The sequence below is a fragment of the Scomber japonicus genome, chromosome 20 (genome assembly GCF_027409825.1).
Source record: "Scomber japonicus isolate fScoJap1 chromosome 20, fScoJap1.pri, whole genome shotgun sequence".
Classification (NCBI taxonomy): Eukaryota; Metazoa; Chordata; class Actinopteri; order Scombriformes; family Scombridae; genus Scomber; species Scomber japonicus.
In genome coordinates, this window is record NC_070597.1 from 6,464,515 (window position 1) to 6,486,470 (window position 21,956).

At 40.5% G+C, this 21,956-nt stretch overlaps 1 protein-coding gene across 1 annotated transcript; it reads right to left on the reverse strand.

The window, feature by feature from the left end:
• Nucleotides 1-5,184: 5,184 nt before the first annotated feature.
• plekhm1 (pleckstrin homology domain containing, family M (with RUN domain) member 1) lies at nt 5,185-20,625 on the reverse strand. Its single transcript, XM_053341953.1, has 12 exons — nt 20,451-20,625; nt 19,152-19,243; nt 16,516-16,757; nt 14,697-15,365; nt 13,706-14,177; nt 11,463-11,610; nt 8,230-9,222; nt 7,485-7,630; nt 7,147-7,340; nt 6,591-6,654; nt 6,345-6,502; nt 5,185-5,319 (listed from the first exon to the last, which is right to left on the reverse strand). Exons 2-12 carry the CDS (start codon nt 19,203-19,205, stop codon nt 5,205-5,207), a joined length of 3,255 nt encoding a protein of 1,084 aa, XP_053197928.1. The 5' UTR covers nt 19,206-19,243; nt 20,451-20,625; the 3' UTR covers nt 5,185-5,204.
• Between the last annotated feature and the right edge of the window lie 1,331 nt (nt 20,626-21,956).

Sequence of the window (21,956 nt, forward strand, 5' to 3'; positions counted from 1 at the left end):
GCAGAAATATTTACATCCTGTTAGATCTGATGCTGATTTAAAAAAAAAAATGTTATCAGTTCAAACTACTCAAGCTTGTAGTTTAGTATAGATCTCAGGTCTTCAGCATGTAACAGACCCCATAAACTGGCATAAATTAGAGCACGGACCCCCATATAATAGGATTTTTGCTTTGACATGTTTTATTAAAGGAAGTGTATGAATCCCATGACCAATAATAGCCATAAATTGTGTGATTGTGTTACTTATAGATGCAATTATAGGGAAATTAACATTCTACAATAAAGTGTTAAGTTCTCTATTCATTAATCAAACTGTATCATGACACTTTTTGTACTTTTGGAGCAATTCAAGTCCAAAGTGATGCCTTCTTTCCAGCTGTTTGCAGAGCTTCCTCGGTGTCATGTGACCAGAAAAAACTTCCAGACATCTCACTCTGCAGGTTTCAAACCCTCAAGCACATATTATACCTTCTCTCTCTGTCAAAATGTGAATATAGTAGTTGTTGTCACACTCTCATTGGCTGTAATACAAGCTGCAGGTATGAAACTTACACAGTTCCTCTTCCTTCAAACATATTTTACATGTAATATGATGATTAGTTTTAGTTTTAGGCAAATCATTTTTTCCCCTCTCCAACAAAATATGAATGTGTGCTCTGTGTGTTGCTTTATGTTTATCATGAATCATCATTCAGTGTGAATCCAGCGACCTGTTAACCCTCCTGTTGTCCTCAGGTCAAGGAAGGAAGGAAGGAAGGGAGGGAGGAAGGAAGAAAGGAGGGAAGGAATGAGGAAGAAAATGAGTAAGGAGAGAAGGAAGGAAGGAAGGAGGGAGGAAGGAAATGAGTAAGGAGGGAGGGAGAGAAGGAAGGCAGGAAGGAAGGAAGGAAGTGAGGAAAGAAGGAAGGGATGAAGGAAAGGTGGAAGGAGGGAGGGAGGGAGGAAAAGAGGAAGGAAGTAAGGAGAGAAGGAAGGAAGGAAGGAAGGAAGGAGGAGGAGGGAGCAAAGAAAGAGGGAAGATGGGGAAGAACGAAGAAAAAATTAAAGAAAGAGGGAGGAAGGAAGGAAGGAACAGAGATGGAGTCAATTTGACCCGGGAGGATAACAGGAGGGTTAATATCATAACATTGTCAAGAGCTGCAAACCCTTATTTTTCTATTCAAAGTCTAAATATCAAAGTCTGATCTTGCTTTCAGTTTGTTGTGTCACATGTCAGATCAGTGCACAGCAAAGCTTCCTTATAAACATTTCAGCTGTCACTTTACTTTTACTGCCTAAATGTTTGCACAGGACTGTGTCTACAAAGAGCATCTCAGTCTATATAGTCATATCACCTTGGCCCACATTTGTCCTCCTGGGTCAAAATTGACTTTTTATAAAGCATAAGGTATAAATTATCACCTAATTCTGTGTTAGACCTTTTTAGCCAACTCCATTCCAACTTATTACCACAGGTTTTACACTTTTCAATAGGCTTCATTTAAAGAAACTACACCTCATGTTTGAGTTGAGAACAGGAGGGATATTTGTTGTGATCATGCTGCAACTGATGGTGATCTCTCTCTGTTGTAAATGGCCAACTTATTGCACAATTTGCATGTACTGTAAGTCTTCTCTTTCACACAGTTCTGACAGTAATAATAATAATTTTCTTTACATAGCACTTTTCAGAAAAGCTTTATAAAGTGCTTCAGGGTGGAAATCGCCTTCTAATAGTCAATAGTCCTGTTATTATTCTTCCATTTATCTTGAATATGTTTTCCTTAATGTATAATTTTTTAATGCTAACTGTAAATGTGCTAAATGAGGTGGTGGGACCTGAGGCAAAAACTACTGTATTATACATTAAATTAAGATTACATGGCAGCTTGCTGTTAGTATTTTGTTGCAAAAAGGCATGAACATTCACAGTATTCAAGTGTATTTTACAAAAAAATGGTACATTACTGTATTAAAATTTCACATCAGGCCTGAAATTAAAGTTTATTTTCATTAGTAGTTATTAAAAGTAAGGTACTGACTGACTGACTGATTAAAACCGTCCTCTGCTCTTATGTCTCTTTAAGTTTCTCAGGAGCTGATTAGTGTCAGATTACTGTGTGTGACTTTCACTGTTTGTCCTCCTTACTCATGGCTGCTTGGCTTGAAGTGCAAAACCTGTGGTGTAAAACACACAATGACGATATCAGCTGAGAGAGAACAACGCTGAAGAGAAAATCAACCAATACAGAAATAACTTGTGATCAATAATTGGCAGCTTTTTTAGTCTAAAAGTGCCTCAAACTCTCTAAATATTTTCATTTTACTTCTGTTATTCACTACTGCACTTCTTTTAATAGATGCATTTTACTTGATTATATATCATTGTTATTATATTCCATTGTTTTTATTTCCTTCCTCTTTGTTTCTTGCTCTTTTTTAACATTGCTCTCCTTTAATGTGAAGCACTTGGTGTATGTAATTTATTTTAGTTGTAAAGCATTTATTGTATGAAAGGTGCTATACAAATAAAGTTATTATTATTAGGGAAGAAGGGAGGAAGGAAGGAAGGAAGGAAGGAAGGAAGGACAGAGGAAAGAAGGAAGGGAGGAAGGTAGGAAGGAGAGAAGGAAGGAAAGAAGGACAGAGGAAAGAAGGAAGGGAGGAAGGAAGGAAGGAAGGAAGGAAGGAAGGAAGGGAGGAAGGTAGGGGGGAGGGAGGAAAGGAAGGAGAGAAGGAAGGAAGGAAGGAAGGAAGAAAGGAAGGAAAGAAGGAAAGAAGGACAGAGGAAAGAAGGAAGGGAGGAAGGTAGGGGGAGGGAGGAAAGGAAGGAGAGAAGGAAGGAAGGAAGGAAGGGGATAGAGGAAGGAAAGAAAGAGAATGAGGGAGGGAGTAAGGAAAGGAAGGAGGGAAGAAAGGAAAGAAAGAAGGACAGAGGAAAGAAGGAAGGGAGGAAAGGAAGGAAGAAAGGGGGGATGGAGGAAGGAAAGAAAGAGAGAATGAGGGAGGGAGTAAGGAAAGGAAGGAAGGAAAGAAGGAACAGTCAAAACAGACGACAGGAAGTTTAACAAAACGAGAACAAAGTGTATCACTCTGACATTTATTCCATGACGGTAATTTAAACATCATACATAACAAATGAGATGACGATTTAAAAAAAAAAAAAAAAAAAGAAAAGTACAAACTAGGAGAACAACAGTACTACCGTATTGTGGACTCGCCACTAGCAAGTGATATGTTCTGAATATGTCAAACAGACTTGATAGTAAACTTCCACTGACTTTTCTTCATCTCAAAAATCTATTACACTATTTCAACTCTGCATTAAATATTCAAGAAAAAAAAAATCGTCAGTAATGCAGGTTTTATTTGTTTAGGGGTGTGACTCTCCGTGTGTGCAAGAAGACATTAAAGCTAAGAGACGTAGCTGAAATATCAATTTAACAGTCATCGCTAAGTGCAAATACGCAAAAAACATGTTTAGACTCCAATCATTTTTTCTCATTTCCACAAACATGATTTTGCCACACATTTATATATATATATATGTATTTTTTTTTATTATTATAATTATCAAAGTCTCCCCTCTGAGAAGAGTTTCTAAGCTTAATAAAAACTCCACTTTAATAATATTTTAAGAGAAACATTCCACAAAGTCTTCTTGGCAACTGTTTTTATCTTTATATTTAAGATCTAATGCAGCAACGTGATTTAAATCTGTATTTATAGCAATGAACAAAAAAAAACAGCCTTTTTTTTTGCCCCTTTAATTAGTAACACACCTCAGGTCAAGGAAGGAAGGAAGGGAGGGAGGAAGGAAGAAAGGAGGGAAGGAATGAGGAAGAAAAGGAGTATGGAGGGAGGGAGAGAAGGAAAGGAGGAAGGAAAGAAGGAAGAAAGGATGGAAGGAAGGAATGAGGAAGGAAATGAGTAAGGAGGGAGGGCGAGAAGGAAGGCAGGAAGGAAGGAAGTGAGGAAAGAAGGAAGGGATGAAGGAAAGGTGCAAGGAGGGAGGGATGGACGAAAAGAGGAAGGAAGGAAGGAAGGAAGGAAATGAGTAAGGAGGGAGGGAGAGAAGGAAGGAAGGAAGTGAGGAAAGAAGGATGGAAAGGTGGAAGGAAGGTAGAAAGGAAGGAAGTGAGGAAGGAAGGAAGGATGGATGGATGGATGGATGTAAAGGTGGAAGGAAGGTAGAAAGGAAGGAAGGAAGTGAGGAAAGAAGGAAGGGTGGAAGGAAAAGAGGAAGGAAGGATGGATGGAAAGGTGGAAGGAAGGTAGAAAGGAAGGAAAGAAGGAAGGAAGGAAGGAAGGAAGGGAGGAAGTGAGGAAAGAAGGAATAAATTAGTGACACACCAAGAGGAAAATAGTGTAAAGCTTCAAACTAAAAAGGCACAATCAAAATCTGTTAATTAGAACATTTCAAGTGCTGTTGTCATTATTTTATCTTTATATATATATATTTATTTCTTCTTCTTCTTCTTCTTTTTTTCATGTACAGTACCCAAACCTCACTGTGGCTGTGTTTGTACAAAATGAGAACAAATGCAAAGTATATATTTTTACTGTTGAGCATTTTCTGGTAAACATGATGTTGTTTTTTTAAAAGGACATTGCAAGGTGACGTGAATGAGACAAACAACAAGTTTAAAAAAAAACAACCCACAATGTAAAAAAAAAAGAAAGAAGTTGGATAAGTTTCTTGGCAGCGAACCGTCACTGTTATCCACCGTTATCCACCGTTAGCCACCGTTAGCCACAGTTAGCCACCGATAGCAACTGTTAGCCACAGTTAGCCACTGTTAGCCAACGTTAGCCAACGTTAGCCACTGTTAGCCACCGTTAGCCACCGTTTCCTTCTTCCGATGCCGTGGCGGAGCTGAATGAGGATTCAGAGAGGTATTAAAGTCACTGAACAGCACCGTGTCAATAAATGAGGCTCAGTTTGCCTCTGTGGTAGTGCAAGAGAGTCTAGCTACTGTTGCACTCTTGCCCTTCTTCTTTTTCATTGTTTTGTGTGTGTGTGTGTGTGTGTGTGTGTGTGTGTGTGTGTGTGTGTGTGTGTGTGTGTGTGTGTGTGTCTCAGTTCGGGGCAGGCAAATGGCGCTCATAATTGCACTTGAGGTTACTTCATTTGAAAGCTAGATTTCATTTTTTCCTTTCCATCCATCAGCAATCTTTTAAGCTTCCTGGGAGAGTTGGTTTGACACAGCGCCGCCCTGCTGGTTACAGTAAATCCTGCAGATCCCTCTCCAGGTATTTCCTCATTCGTAGACAGCGTGGACAAGAGTCTTCCGCAGCTTTGCAGGCCAGATGAAACACAGCTTTACAATCTTTACACCTGGATGATGGGAAAAAGAAGAAAAAAGCATGTTAAACTTAAAGAGAAAATATTTAAAAAACAACTACAAATGCGTCCTGTAGACCAGGGGTACAATCCTGAGTTGGAAAAACAGACGAGGACGACGAAGGCAATGTGCAGAAGGAAAGAAGCAGATTGTTCACAAGGCAACACAAACATCAGCAAACATATCAAACCAATCACAGACACTCAAACAGTTGGAGAACAGCTGGTGTGAGAAAAAAAAAGCCTGTTTGAACACATTTAGTTGAACAGTAATGAGGTGATAAGGAAACATGAGGAGAGAGACAGGCTGTGTTCGAAACCGCATACTACATACTACATACTACACACTAAAGGACCAGATTGTAATCAGACCATTTACACTGTAGTAAACTACACGATAACCCACAATGCATTTGGTTCCTACCTGAGCTGAAATCATCAGGCTGAAGCTGATTTCATTTTAGCTCTAACTCTGTAAATAAACCACTTTATCCACATATCTAACCTTTTTAGGAAGAAAGTAAAGTAACCCTAGATCCACAATGTGACGCTTATGTGTCCAAATAACACCTGTTTAAAGTTTTGATCCTGCGAATTTGGAGTTAGCCATAGCGAGTAACGCACTTCCTGTTATTTTCACAAAATAAAACACCCGTTACCTTTTATTATTAAGAAAACCATAACGATAGAATTGGTGCTTTTATTTTGAAAACAGGAAGCGAACATACCCTCGCTGTAGCTAACTTGAAACCACCGAGGTGGTGATCTGTGACTTTTATATTTTGGGTTTTTTTCAGAAGTTGCGTTGCATCTTGGGTAATGTGAGTGTGAGTAGTCAGCTCTTGATGCATACTCTGCATTTCTGGAGAATCTAGTAAACCATCCAGGAACTTCTCACATACTCTAAATCACATACTACGCAGTTGAAACACACTACATACTTCAAATGACGTCAGAGTTAGTACGAGTAGTAGGAAAGTATGAGGTTTCTAACAGACCCACAGTCGGAGAGAGCTCACCTGGTGGTGCTGTCGAACTGGAAAGGGAAGATGATGTCATCAGCGTGGCAGATCTGGCAGATGAAGCCGCGCTGCGTGCACAGATCACACTGGAACACATGTTTGGAGGCGTACTGCACAAATGTGTTCAGGTAGGTTGCATATTCGCCCTCTGCTATCTGAGAAATAAAGAAAACAAAGAAACACACATTAAGTTTTAAAAGTAGCAGACGACTGATGTAATAACTTACAACTCGATCAACTCACTTGTCGTAAATCCATGACGCTGTAAAGATGGCTCGACTCCAACAGGTACGTTCGCTGCTGCATTCTGCAAGAGAATTAAAAAATGTCTATAAAAATATAAAAGGTAAAATGTAAAATACACACACATGAGTAAAGAAGATACTGAGATCAGAGGTGTAAATTAAATCATTAAAAAAAACTCCTATATATAAATATATAATATCAACTGGAATAATAAATAGTAGCTTAAAATAACGTCTGACTTCAGGAGATTTGGAAAGTAAAGAAAGTAAGTACAGAAAGTAAAAGTAAAGTAAGGAAGTAAAGTAAGTAAAGTAAGTAAAGAAAGTAAAGAAAGTAAAGAAAGTAAAGTAAGTAAGTAAAGTAAGTACAGAAAGTAAAGTAAGTAAGTAAAGTAAGTAAAGTAAGTAAAGAAAGTAAAGTAAGTAAAGAAAGTAAAGTAAGTAAGTAAAGTAAAGAAAGTAACGTAAGTAAGTAAAGTAAAGAAAGTAAAATAAGGAAGTAAAGTAAGTATATAAGTATCTATATCTATCTATCTATATCTCTCTATACACACTTGGCTTGGAGCTTCTTGCAGGTTCCGCTGCGGCAGGTCAGCAGATAGTCGCCCAGCAGACGTAATCTCTGCCTCAAGCTGTGAGCCTGACACATCGACTCAGAGTGCTTCTCCAACTCAGGGTTCAACTGCTCCAGGTTCAACAAAGGCTCCTGCTCCACCTGAGCCAGCAGCCACAGGGCCTTCTTAGATACCTGGACACACACACACATACACACACACACACACACACACACACATACACACACACACACACACATTAATACACCTTTGAAAACCTCAAATCTGAACACACGTATAGTTAAAAAGTGATTTGTTTATTCATGTGATCGACCCACCTCTCGCTGTCTGAGGTCCCAGTTGTGCACCATGCGTGAAGGTATGATGGTAGTGTCGCCATGGTGACAGGACTCGCAGTAGTACCGGCCCGAGAACTCGCATAGCCTGGCTCTGCTCCGGGACGGTCCGATCAGCTGAGGGCAGCCTGCATGGGACACGGAAAAAAAGAAGAAAGGGGTCACAAACAAACGCCAGTCCTGACTCTTTAACCCTCCTTTTGTTCTTGACTCAAGGAAGGAAGGGAGGAAAGAAGGAAGGAAGGAAGGTAGGATGGAGGGAGGGAGGAAAGAAGCAAGGAAGGAGGGAGGAAAGAAGGAAGGAAGGAAGGTAGGAGGGAGGGAGGGAGGGAGGAAAAAAAGAAGGAAGGAAGGAAGGTAGGAGGGAGGGAGGAAAGAAGCACGGAAGGAGGGAGAGAGGGAGGGAGGGAGGAAAGAAAGAAGGGAGGGAGGAAAGAAGCAAGGAAGGAGGGTGGGAGGAAAGAAGCAAGGAAGGAGGGAGAGAGGGAGGGAGAAAAGAAAAGAAGAAGGGAGGAAGGAAGGAAGGAAAGAAGGACAGAGGAAAGAAGGAAGGGAGGAAGGTAGGGGGAGGAAAGAAAGAGAAGGAGGGAGGGAGGAAGGAAAAGAAGGACAGAAGGAAGGAAGGAAGAAAGGGGGATGGAGGAAGGAAAGAAAGACAATGAGGGAGGGAGTAAGGAAAGGATGGAAGGAAGGAGGGAAGGAAAGAAGGAACAGAACTAAACACTACCTGCACACTTGAAGTTCTGAGTGTCGAGCCCTTTCTCAGAGGGAACGGTGCACAGGTGAACCAGGAGTGACCCGTCTTCCTTCAGTCTGTGCTGCACCAGTCTGTGGAGGTTCCCCGTCACCCCTTGCAGACGTGCAGACGCGGGCGTCTCCTCGGCGCCTCCATCCTCTCCGCTGTCCAGGTACGAATCCAAAGCTCCTCGTATCAGACTCCTCCATGAGCGAGCCTCGTCCGCGTTCTCCGCCCGCAGTCTGAGCGTCTCCTTGACGGTGAGGAGTTTAAAAAACGCCGGCCCTCCTACAGAAACATCTGGAACAACATCACGAATTTCCTCTATGGAGTGAGATACCCGCTGCAGCTTTCTTCCCTCTTGTACCCGAAAACCTTTTAGCGCCTCCAAGGAGAGCGAGAACACGAGAGGAACCCACGTCCGAGCTTCGGGATCTGTCGATAAATACAACACGGCTTCTTTGATGGCGTCTGTTTCTACATCAGTGGTCCGAGTCCAGTTGAATTCCTGTGGAGGGGGCGGCGTCTCCTGCCCTCTTCCTGTCCCTGCGTCGGAGGATAAGATGCCTCGCTCGGGGCTGGAGGGGGCGGAGGATGCGGAGGATAATGTACGATCGTCCACTCCGTTCTCGTTGGTGGGTTGCAGGACTTCCCACTGCTCATCAATGCGAGACACCGGCCGGCATTTGTTCACCGCCTCCACGATCCGGTCCACCCAGTCCTCCGCTTCGTCGTGGTTGGCCGCCCGGAGGTGGAGTCGTTTCCCGGGGAAGAACAACTCGAAGCGGCCTTCGGATGTGGTGATGCGCACGTCCTCGCATCGCACCAGAGAGCAGTTGTCGCAGCACGTCCGCTCCTCCGCGTTGAGGTAGAGGCGGAACTCGAAGGGAGACAGTTCGCAGTAATGGTCGCGCCACAATCCCATCGCTCCTCGACGCTCCAGGTGGCCGAGCTTCAGCAAGCCTCGGAACGGGTTGAACTGCCCTGATGGACAAAAAGACGGACACAGAGAGAGGAAGAAGAGATTCAACATAAGCTATTTCATGTATTTCCATTTTGTGAATGTCAAAATTAGATAATCCTTTATTGGTCCCATGATGGAGAACTTCACAGCATTACAGGAGCAAAGTGGAGAGCAAATATAGAAATAGCATCAATAAAAAAATGAAGAACAAAAAATAATAAGCAAGTAAACAAGTCTAAATTGCTTCACGACTGTCTGAAACCACAAAACAAACACGATAAATCAGAATAAATGACATTTAAAAAGGAAGAAGTAGTGTAAAGTAGTAAAATGAAACTATTTTTTACCATTCTTAACACCAGTTTTGAATTAAAAAAATGACAGATATATTCATTTTGTAAGTTTAGTTCAGGTAATCTGTCAGCAGGAAAGTGGAGAACAAAAATAGAGAGAGCTATAATTAAAAAATAATAATAATGATAAATAAATAATAATAATGAGTAAGTAAAATAAGTCAAAATTGCTGACAATGTCTGAAGCCACAAGACAAACATGATAAATCAAAAATAAACAACATTTAAAAAGGAAGCAGTAGTGGAAAGTAGTAAAATTAAGGCCACAATTAACTATTTATATCACTATTAATATCAGTTTTGAATAAAAAATTGACAGATTTCTCTAAATATGCTGTTATAAATCAGTTTTTGTTCTTTCTTTAACTTAAAAATTACTTTTAGGGAACTGTGGAGACGCCAATGATTAAAGTCAAAATACAAATAATTAAATTCAATATTTAGAGATATGAAATATAAGTAACTTAAGTGGCGGTAGTTTTCCTGATTTAGTATTCCTAATAAACATTTTACATATACACTTGTTGCCTCACTTGACATTTAAATGAAACTATATAAACTATAAACTATCGATCCAAAGTCCAAACATTTCCCTTTCATAATAATAATAATAATAAAAAAGTCAAGTTTCTAATTTCGTCTCTCCTTATTTTCCCTCCCTCTGCGTCACTTTCTACCTTTCGATAAGCCGAGGTCTGGACTTTCCTCTGATGTCATGCAAGAGATAAAATTTTATTACATTTGAGTGCATTAACAGGTCACGCCTCAATAAATGATGTCACAACGTGTGTTTTCCAGTCTAACAGCGCTCATTCCTGCACGGACAAGCAAACGGGTGACTCAGTACACATTCCTGCCTGCAGGCGGAGTCACGCTGTCCTGCTCGTCTACAGCTGGTTGTTTTAACACACAGAGGAAAAACCAGGCAGGAGAAGGTAACCATGGAAACAATGCAGCTTTTAAACTTTTAAGAAAATTAGGATTTGTTTATTTTTTTATGAGGAAGGAAGGAAATATGTTTTAATCAAATAAACAGTGTGTTCTGGTGAGTTATATGGGGGGGGGGCTTTATGTAAAAGACACAATAAATAAAGTTTAACCTTTGTGTCGTCGCCTTCTTTCCTCCTTTCCTTCTCTCTTTCCTCCTTTCCTTCTTTCATCCCTCTTTCTTCCTTCGTCATTCTGTCCTTCCTTCCTCCCTCCCTCCCCTTCTTCCTTCTTTCCCTCCCTCCCCTTCTTCCTTCTTTCCATCCCTCTGTCCTACCTTCCTTCTTTCCTCTGCCCTTCCTTTCCTTCCTCCCTTCCTTCTTTCCTTTCCTCCTTTCTTTCCTCCTGTCCCTCCCTTCCTTCCACCCTCCATCCTTTCCTTCATTCCCCGCTTCCTCTTTTCCTTTTTCCCTCCCTCCCTCCCTCCTTTCTTCTTCCTTCCTTCTATCCTTCCTTCCATCTTCCTCCCTTCATGGCTGCTAGCTGTCAATAGATCTCATGTGCAGAACCAAACCAACAATGAATTAATCCACTTTTTAAGTATTGTGTTTGTATCATAATCTTATTCCTCTGTGACCCCTAGGCATCCATTGTTCCTAAATCCCAAACCCCATTAAGAACATTACATATTCCTTCATTATGAAGCTTTACGGGCAAATGAGTTTGTTTAGAAACGGCTCCAAAACAAATAACAGCGACCATGTTTTTAGTCTCTGGAGAGAAATTCCTTGTGCGGCCGACGCCACCAAAACTACCAACAACTTTCAAATCAATTCATTAAACTTTATTTATATCTTTAAAATTAAAACCTGAAGAGTTCGGTTTAGAACCTGCTCTATGTGTAAAGTGGCTTGACATGACTCTGTTGTGATTTGGTGCTATACAAATAAAGATTGATTGATTGGTGATTGATTGAATACCTGTCTGTCTGCGATGGACGACGCTGGGAGGTGACTGGGAGACTTTGGGCTCAGGTGTGGGAGCGGAGGGAAGAAACTCTTCCTGGTCGGAAACCTCATCCAGACGTGGTTTGTAGATGTCGTCCTCCGAGATCCAGGAATGGTGGTGCTGCAATATTAATAACAACAGGGAGAGGTTGCTTTATCTAGCATGAAAGAATAATAATATGAAGGAAAGTTACAGATCAGAAGTGCACTGAATGAGCAGACCACAGCTTGTGAAAGACTACTTCCTGTTTTTTGGGGTTGATAGCATGAGAACCATGTGATACCACAAATAAGGATTTATTTCTCTGTGAAGGGTCAAACAGTTGAAATTTAATCACACATCATCAAGCCGTCATGTCGCAACCTCAGTGAGTCCAACATTTTTATGTGACATTTCCCGGAGCTAACCCTGCTCGTGTCGCAAATCACATCCTTCCCTCTGTGTAGTACACTGTGTACACTACATACTTACTTACTTGTGTAGTGCGCCTATTTCGACAGGTTAGCGTTGTCCCAGATCAAACACAGCTGTTGTGCAGTTACCTAGCTATTACCAAATCATTACAGACTGCTAAATCAACCCAATAAACCTATTAATGCAGGGGATGATCCATGTGGGCCGCATCATTAAAAAGAGGAAAGGAAGGAAGGAAAGATGGAAGGAAGGAAGGACAGATGAAAGGGAGGAAGGAAGGAAGGAAGGAAGGAAGGGAGGGAGGATGGAATAAAGGAAAATAAGACAGGAAGGAAGGACGGAAAAAGGTAAAGAAGACAGGAAAGAGATGGAAGGGAGAGAGGGAGGAGGAAGGAAGGAAGGAAGGAAGGAAGGACGGAAAAAGGACAAGAAGAAAGGAAAGCGAGATGGAGGGAAGGAAGAGTTCATTTTTTTGGTTTTATGTGGAAAAAACTACATAAAAAACACTATAATGGTCCAATGATTCATAAGACAGGAGAAACTATTTCAACAAATGATATTAAATGTGGAGAATGATTATTTTTGACATTTTGGATGAATATGTGTTGAATATATTTTCTTCTTTTTCTGTTAAATTAATCCAATTTTAAGTTGAAATAAGATTTTTTTTACTGATCTCAGATGTAAAAATAGTACTGAGGCTAAACTAAAGCTAACATTGTGCTTTATTTTAAACACACAGACACAGACTCATTTGTTCTAATACAGTCGGACTAATGTGACCATTTGTCAGAAGCACAGTTTTGTCATTTGATAAACTTTGCCTTCATTTTCCAGCCTGAAAAAGTTCCTATTTGTCACTTCCTCTGTGCGATTACACAAATAGTCACTCAGGAGCAAATACTGGATATTTCCCCATTCTGTAAAATCCTCATCACCTATTACTGCTGTAGGATTTTCTATATTGACACGAAGAAAGGAACAAACACAGTAAAATAGCGACCGTTTTGGTGTCAAAAGGACTTCCGTCTCTATACAAGTCAATGGAGAATTCACCAACTTCTCACTTGATTTCTAACCTCAATAAACGTTTTCAAAATGTGTTTATGGTCTCAATCGCTAGTTTAAAGCCTTCTTCAATGCAGTATGATGTTCATTTGGGACATTTTGGCCTCCCTGATTTTATATGTGACGACAAAGCAGGGTATGCATTAGGGCGTGGCTACGTCCTGATTGACAGGTTGATTGACCAATGTCCTCGAGATCCAGCCCTCGTAACCTATCACAATCTCCACACTCCGCCCATGGCTCCGCCGTGTTTTTATTTTTCCCAGCATGCACCTGAAAATTTCAAGATGGCGCTGCCTAGATCCGAAACTATTGGCTTCCGAGCAGCAGTCCACAAACCGATGGGTGACGTCACGGATGTTACGTCCATTTCTTTTATACAGTCTATGCCTCTGAGCTGAAATATGAGAGCGAACGACGCAAACAACACATGGAAGGCAACCATACATACTGTACAAAGGTCTTATAGTTTTTTTAAATGTTTCATGATTGATTCATTTATAAATCTTGATTGTGTAACATTTTAAAGAGTATTATATAAATAAAGTTATTATATTACTATTATTAGTAGTATTAGGCTGGAATGGATGGGTTAGGGCCTGCCTAGATTGGAAACTATTGGCTTCCGAGCAGCAGTCCACAAACTAATGGGTGACGTCATGGATGTTACATCCATTTCTTTTATACAGTCTATGATAGCAATAGAAAGCCATTCGTCAGCAAATAAACTTACTGATAGTGAATCTGAGGACAGTTTCCTGCTCAGCACGCTGGTGGAGCGAAGTGTGACCGGGCGTACTGAAGTCTTCTCCAAGCTCTCTGCTTCCTTCTCCTCCTGAATGAGCTCACTACTCTCCTCTGTACGTGTCGTTTGTACTCTCTCTGCAGGCTCCACAAGCTCCGACTGTGCATCAATCTCCGACAAGGCGTTATTGCAGTCTTCAGAGGGCGACTGGTTAATATGGTTCTCGTGGTGGAGCGGTGGAAAGGCGGATGTTGATGTTGGCGGTGGCTCCGGATCAGAAAGCGGCTCAGGTTCTCGTGGCGGCTCTGAGAATTCTTGCGATGGCGTCTGGGCCTCGCTGTCGGAGCCGATGAAAACGGCCGTCTCAGATAACTGATCGGGACCCGTGCTGGAGACGAAGGAGTCCTCACGCATGGAGTCCTGACTGCAGTGACCGCTCTCCCGATAGTCAGTCAGCGAACTGCAGAGACGAAGATGAGTTATGAGATACTGAACATTTGATAGTGAGCTTAGAATAAAGTGGAATATATTAATAAAACAGAAAGGAAGGAAGGAAGGAACAGTCAAAACAGACGGGAGGACGACACAAGGGTTAAGTCAAGGAATTATTCTGATAAATACACAATTTGATATCTTTTTCAACTAATCCTAGGAAAGAAAACACAACCAAAATGTCTTAAATTTGTCTATTTATCCTCTCTGACTTCCCATAAACCTTAAATCTCAAACTGGAGCACTTGCTGCATTCATTAGGGACTATTTTCAGTGGTGGAGTGATACACATTCGATGCTTTAGTGAGTATTTACAGCAGCAGGAAGGTGTACATGGGATTAACTCAAAATAAACTAGAGTGGCTGTCGTCATGGTAACAAAGGAACACAGAGTATAGGTTTTGGATACACAGACTTTTCTTGTTAATTCAATGAGTAGGATTTGATCTCTGACATTCACAAAGTAACACCTAGAGGCCAAACTTACTCTTTCTGTGCCCTCTTGGTGCTGTTATTCAGGTGCATGTCCAGGTCACATGACGACCACTGCTCCCCCGTCGGGCTGCGAGGGTCTTGCCCCTGCAGGAGGCTGTCGGAGCTCAAACTGGAGGAGAGCTGAGATGAGCCTGTAGTGTCCAGACTCAAGTTAGAGGAGTTGAGTGCAGTCCGACCCCCTTGTAACGCACTTGAATCCCTCGCCGTCAGCACCGTACACACTCTCTGCATATCCTGAGCGTCCGATGAGCTCGACGACTGAGATACTGTATCCCATGATTCTTTGTATGTGGATTTAGAGGGGGGGTGGTCTCCTCCGCCATTGAGGGGCAAGTCGAGCACATCTGCCTGATACAAGGGGCAGAGTCCGGCGAGGGCCAGAGGCGTGTTGGTCCACTCGTTGAGGACGGCGGACTTGTAAGAAAGGCTGAAGGTGAGCGAGGCGAGACCCTGGAGGTAGCTGAGCAGAACCTCTCGTTCCTCTGCGTTCAGGAGCAAGGCGTCCGGCTGATAATGAGCTCGTAGCTTGGAGTTCTCCCGAAACAAGGAGACCAGGTAGCACTCCAGCAGGCCGTGGTTGAGGGCCAGGCGGAGCCACGCACGGCAGCGACCCACGTCCGTACCCACGAAGCTGATCTTCTCCAGCTCTGTGATCACATCGCTGTGGATTTAACAGAGAGCGTGAGCGAGAGGATGATTTTCACCAAATAATACAACTTATGGCACATCGTTTTTTATGTTCAAATTTTAAAAAATGAATAAAAGTAAATGATAAAAATAAAGAAAATAAAACATAAACAATAATAATAATAATACAAATAAAATAATACAATTTGTGGCACACTCTTTTATGTTAACATTTAAAAAAAATAAATAAATAATGATAATAATAAAGAAAAATAAATAGGAGAAAAAGTTTACTAAAAGTAAAGTAAAAATAAAGTTTATTATTATAACAAAAATAAACAGAATAACACACATTGCCTCCAAAATCATCCACATCAGAAACAATCACACATCACTTAAAACATACTTAACTGAGACTTTCCTGATTCTAGTTAAGTTGCTTTTATCTCCTTTAAATACGGTTTATCGCTACATTTAAATGTTTTTCATTCATCAAAATATTTTTATTTGTTCTCTTTTATAAACTTTTTTTTAATGATTCCTGTATTTTGCTGCCTTGTGAAGCACATTGTAACTTTGGATTTTGAGAAGTGCTCTATACATTAAGTGTATTAGTGTTATTATTATCATCACACCTCCTACACATCACCGCTTCACACTACTGATGTCAATTCAACACGCTTTGGCGGAAGTTTTGTCTCTGAATATGATAGAGGAACTAGAACTAGCAAATATGTTGTACATGCACGTAAATGTTTTTAGATACAGATAGGGGAGTGAATGATGTGTTAATGTGTATCTTATGGCGTGGTTATCTGTGTGTTTCTGAGTATAAACTTTATTTATATCGCTTTTATAAAGGTTAGTTCAAAGCTGATTGACAAGCTGATAATAAGACAGAACAACAGCAAGAACAACAAAAAGAAAAGGAAAAAAGGATGAAAAGGATGAAGAAATGAAAACAAAGAGCAAAAAAATAACTAAATAAATAAATAAATAAATAAGAGAAAATAAAAATAAGAGAGAATAAGAGAAAAAAGTTTTATTATAGAGCAAAAAAATAGGTTGTAATAGATTAAAAGGACAAAACAAATGTAAAATTAAATAAAAGCTAGAATAAAAACGAGATTAAAGAGGCCAAAGAAACAAAAAGAAGACTCATTACAAATTTCTCCCCGACTCACCGGTGGGTGACGGTCTTGAGGAGGTTCCAGAAGAACGGCTGAGGAAGGGGTCCTCTGTCTCCTTTCCTGCTCCGACCCCCGGCCTCAGTGCGGATGAACTTGCTCTTGATCCCGTGGATGAAGATGGCCTCCAGGGCGGAGCAGAGGAGGTTAGCGTCTCCATCTTCGCTGGTTACCACGGCGTCCGACGTCACGTAGCGCTTCTGCAGGGCCTTGAGTGACTGAGCTAACTTGTCTTTGATCTGCGTGACGACAGAGTGACAGAAATATTAGTTAGAAAGTTTCCTCGTGTTCATTAACCCTCCTATCGTCCTTCCTTCCTTCTGTCCTTCCTTCCCCCTCACTCCTTCTTTCCTTCCCTTCTTCCTTCCCTCCCTCCTTCCTTCTTTCCTTCATTCCCTCCTCCTTTCCTTCCTTACTTCCCCTTTTCTTTCCTTCCTTCTTCCTCTCTTCCTTCCTTCCTTCCTTCCTCCCTCCTTTCCTTCATTTTTCCTTCCTTCCCTCCCTCCTCCTTTCCTTCCTTCCTTCCCCCTCTTTCCTTCCTTCCTCCCTTCTTTCCTTCCTTCCTCCCTCCTTTCCTTCCTTCCTTCCTCCTTTCTTTCCTTCCTTCCACCCTTCTTTCTTTCCTTCCTCCCTCCTTTCCTTCATTCCTTCCTTTCTTTCCTTCTTCCTCCCTTCTTCCTCCCTTCTTCCTTCCTTCCCCCTTTCTTTCCTTCCTCCCTCCCTCCTTTCTTTCTTTCCTTCCTTCCTTCCTTCCTCCTTTCCTTTCCTTCCTTCGTCCTCCCTTCCTTCCTTCCCCCTTTCTTTCCTTCCTTCCTCCCTCTTTCCTTCCTTCTTTCCTTGACTCTAGGACAACAGGAGGGTTCATCTGTTGGGACACATTTTCATTCGCAGCTGAGAAATAGAGCTGGGACATTTTCCGCATTCCAGTCTACAGTGTGTGACGAGAAAATTGATACCCAAAGAGAGAGAGAGAGAGTGAGGGAGAGGGGGAGAGAGAGAGAGAGAGAGAGAGAGGACATGTAGTTGTGAAACATGGAGTGTAGATTACCTGCTGTCACATGACACCTACGGTCAGCTGACACATACACAGAGCGAGGGAACATAAACAAACAACCAGCCGAGTACATTATGTAACAGACTGAAGAGGAGAAACAACACAGAGCTGATCCAGGTGTTTCACCTTTCTGCTGCGCCTGACTGGGACAAAAACATGTGGAGGGCCACTTCATCCCCTGCTTTCTAACCATCGTCAGTCACTCACATGAACTCAGCTTATAAACAGCACACTGCCTAAAAAACTACACTGTTTAAAACACAGTAAGTAGTTATAGATAGTGTCACAACGAGGGCTCGACCAATACTGGATATTTGGGACTGATGTTGATACTGATATTAACCTTCGTGTCGCCCTCCCTGGTCAAATTGACCCTGTCTGTTTTGACTGTTCCTTCTTTCCTTCCTTCCTCCCTCCCTCCCCCCTTCCTTCCTTCTTTCTTCCTCCTTTCCTCCCTTCCATCCTTCCTTCCTCCTTTCCTGTGTATTTATGTATAAATCATATGAACATAAACACATACTGTATATTTTTGTAATAATTCCTCAAAGGTGGTTTTCAATTGCTTGTGACAAAGGTATGTAATGGAGGCCATGATATTATACAGTTTAACAAACTTTACATATAAATAAAGAAATCATTATAATTAACTATGAATAAAAAAACTACAGAACAAAAAAAAACCCTGCCATATATTAAACTTCAATGAAGAACAAAGGGTCACATTTACATAAAATGCATTTAAAAATATATATATCGTCACATATCATTTAACCTATCCACCGATCAATAGATATACTGATATAGCTGTAAAAGTCAATATCGGGCCAATAACTTCGGCTGTACAGTAAATGCCATTAAATATGAATCATGCAAAGTCTGCACTCTCATTATTACATTATTATTCTGCTTTTGCTTTCTGTATCTGGTCTCGCCCTTTTTACACCCTTACATACTGTTCATTATAGAGCTGTGAAAACATCTGAGGCACATTTATTTTAGCCGGACTTCTCCAAACGTGACACAGAATATGCAAAAATGTAATAAAATGCATAATTGTTTCAGTTTGTGTGTATGGTTGTGCAGATGATACAACTTTTTGTGCATGCAAATGTTTAAATTTGACCTGAGTCTATTATAAAAAAATTCAAAAATCATATTGTAGTTTTCATATTCAATAAAAATGTTCTCCTGAACCATAAAAACTTGATTGTGAATGTCTTTTTTTTCCATAAATAAACATATAACACTCTCTTACAGCGTTATTAAGGGTTAATCAAACATTTACCATCATTAATACTAATAAATTAACAGCCAGATGAACAGCATGTAAGGGTTTAAAGCATTATAATGTCTCGTTAACCTCTTTCGAAACCACACTTAAAATAAGACACACAGACAGACAGTTACATCACACGCTAATTAAACGTCACCTGACAGCAGGAGTCCATCTGAGCAGCCTGTAAAAAAAAAAAGCTCGCTCGACCCTGACAGCTTCACGAGTGGCACCACCAGTGTCAGTAGAAGAGAAGAAGAGGAGTCAAAACATTCACATGATCTCAGTGGTGTGGTGTGGTAATACCTGTTTGACATCTTTAGCCTCTTGTGGCGTATCTGGCATCTGTGTGGCTAGCATGGCAGCTCACGGGAAAACGTCTACTCCCACATGGCAAGCTGCAACACACACACACACACACATAAAAAGACTTACTCCAAGCTGTTAACATTTATCTCTACTGAGCCCTGCCGCCCTATAAAAGCATTTGACATTAAACCCAGACATGTGATAATAAGGAAACAGTTTTTTTCCACTCCTTCTTCCTCACATCATATTACTTACCCGTCTCTTTTTTAGTCTCAAAGCTATCATTACAGTTCCCATCACGAGATTCGTAATACTGTGTGACATATCTGCAATTTCATGGTGAGCGTTTTCCAGTGAGTAACCACTTTGTATGTGGAGTCATGTGACGACGCTGTCTTTTTTTTTCAGGGAAGTGGCCACAAAAAAGCTACTTCCTCAATCAAAACAGCACAGTGAGATCAAATCAGGAGCCAGATAACACCAATCCCAGACATGTTGGCTCGAAAACACCACTACTGCCAAAGATACTGATAAGCATATAGGTGTGATTTACTGTAAGATCAAGGGTTGGGAAGGTAATAGGTAATAGGTTACAGATTACTAGTTAATCTATGTAATAAGTCATGTAACTAGTTCAATAGCTTCATCAAAGCAATGTAACTTATACATATGTATACATTTGTTTTCAGCTGTTAGGGTAAGTGTTCCCATTAAGCACCAAAATCTAAGTTCAGCTGTTTCCATGGATACTGACATGATATACAGCTTCTTATAAAGCAAGATGTATCTCTCATTTGAACATGTATTCATTACTTCATGTAGATTTTGGGGATCAAAAGTCAAAAGTCAAACGTCTGGAATGAGCTTAATTGGTACTGTGATACCATCTAAGCCCATGTGTACCCCAAATAAGGTCCAAATCATTATTCACACACAAAATATATAAAAAAAACAGCATTATATGTATTCAGTAACACGTTAAATACTACAAAAATGAGCAAAATATTGACTTCAGATGTAACCCCCTTTATGATCATCAACATTATCATAAGTAACTTTACGTTAATTAAACATTTTTTGTCAGTAATGATCTTTACAAGTTATATAAATGTAGCCTACTCTTACCCGCTGATTTTGGGCGTGTTTAAACCTTCAGTCTCTACATTAAAACGTCAAAAACGTGGTTAAATTAAACACACAGTAAAGAAAACAAGCTGTAGAAAGTGGAAGTTATGCTGCAGGTTTGTTATAAAACACATTAAAAGCATTAAAACAACATAGCTTAGCTTTCCTTACCGAAACCATTTAAAATATCCAAAAGACAGCCTCGTATTTAAACTCAAATAATGTTACGTTAAAGGGAAAAGTTAATCCGTACAGTCGCTTTCCATCTCTGCTGGTAAAAAGTCCAAAAAAATGTAGATAAATTAGATAAATTTAGGATTAAGTTGTTTTGTTTTCAGCGAGTAGAGCTGCTGGCTGCAGACTGATGCACCGTTGCATTATGGGAGCCTGACTGACACCGATGATGCATTCACTGACCCTTAAAGAAATCAAGTAAATATGATACACCGGCGCATTCACATGTCATACGTACAAATTGAACCAATTCCCTGTATTTTATTCATACATTTAGGGACTATGGTGATATAAAATCCAGGAAATAATAAAGTTGGTCATAATTAAAGTATAGTAGCCCCTACCTAGAGTAGTACAATGTGGACTGGGTGATCTCAGAGAGGGCAAAGTCTCTTTAAAATATAGTTTCATAATTCTTAAAGCTTTAATCTGTTTTCGAAAATGCAATAAAGGCAGATTTCACTGTTGTTGTTTTTTTCATATGTAGACCACTTTTATTATTAATTAGTATTAGTATATGACTACATTACAAAGTAGCCTGTTTCAGTATGTATCCAACAAGAGAAACACTTCAGACGTGAAAATACTGCTCCTAATGACTGTCCTTCTTTTTTATTCATGTTCATATTATATACACATCATACATACATACCGAGTAAAGTAAAAAGTAAAGTAGCCAATAAACATATTAAGTAAGATTATGTCTAATCAAAAACACTCAAGTGAGGGACAAACAGGGGCTTGATGTATTATACAGACCTTACTATTATAAGAAGTATAAACTACATTGAAATTGTAGAGGTAGTAATAGCAGTGGTGGTCGTAATTGGAATTTACGAGCGACACTCAAAGGCAACGGGGTTTCTGAGGCATGCTGATGTTGTTGTTTCCCTTTACTAACATGTGAGGACTTTGTGTTCCCTGTCTTGTCCCAGCAGAACTTCTGCTGTCAGGGTGACAACTAGCACAGCTCAGAAAAGTTTTTAACATACTCCACAGCTTGTAAATTAAAGCAGTCACACTCCACACTTACTGTATATGTTTATTTGAAAAGGTGAACTGAAAATGAAAGTTTATATACAATCTAATGATGTTATAGGAAGGCCAACCTCTTATTTTGATATACTATTGTAATGAGAGAAAATGCAGGGAAAAAAAGGAAAAGACTAATGACTGATGATTGAATGTCTATATACTTTATTCTAGGTTAGTTTTAATAAGTTGAGTCTCAGCAACAGGCCTGTAGGAAGGCAGCACTGTGGCTCTGCTCCCCCTAGTGGTAGAAGTGGTGTAGACCTTCGTACAGGTTGGAGTGGACCTTATTATAGCTTGATCTGCATTGTGTGGTTACATTAATGTGCTGCAGGGGAGATTCTAGGATCAGACCTTTAGAGGTGCTCAGTTCCTAATGGGAATATGACACACAATGACCTGCAAGTGTTC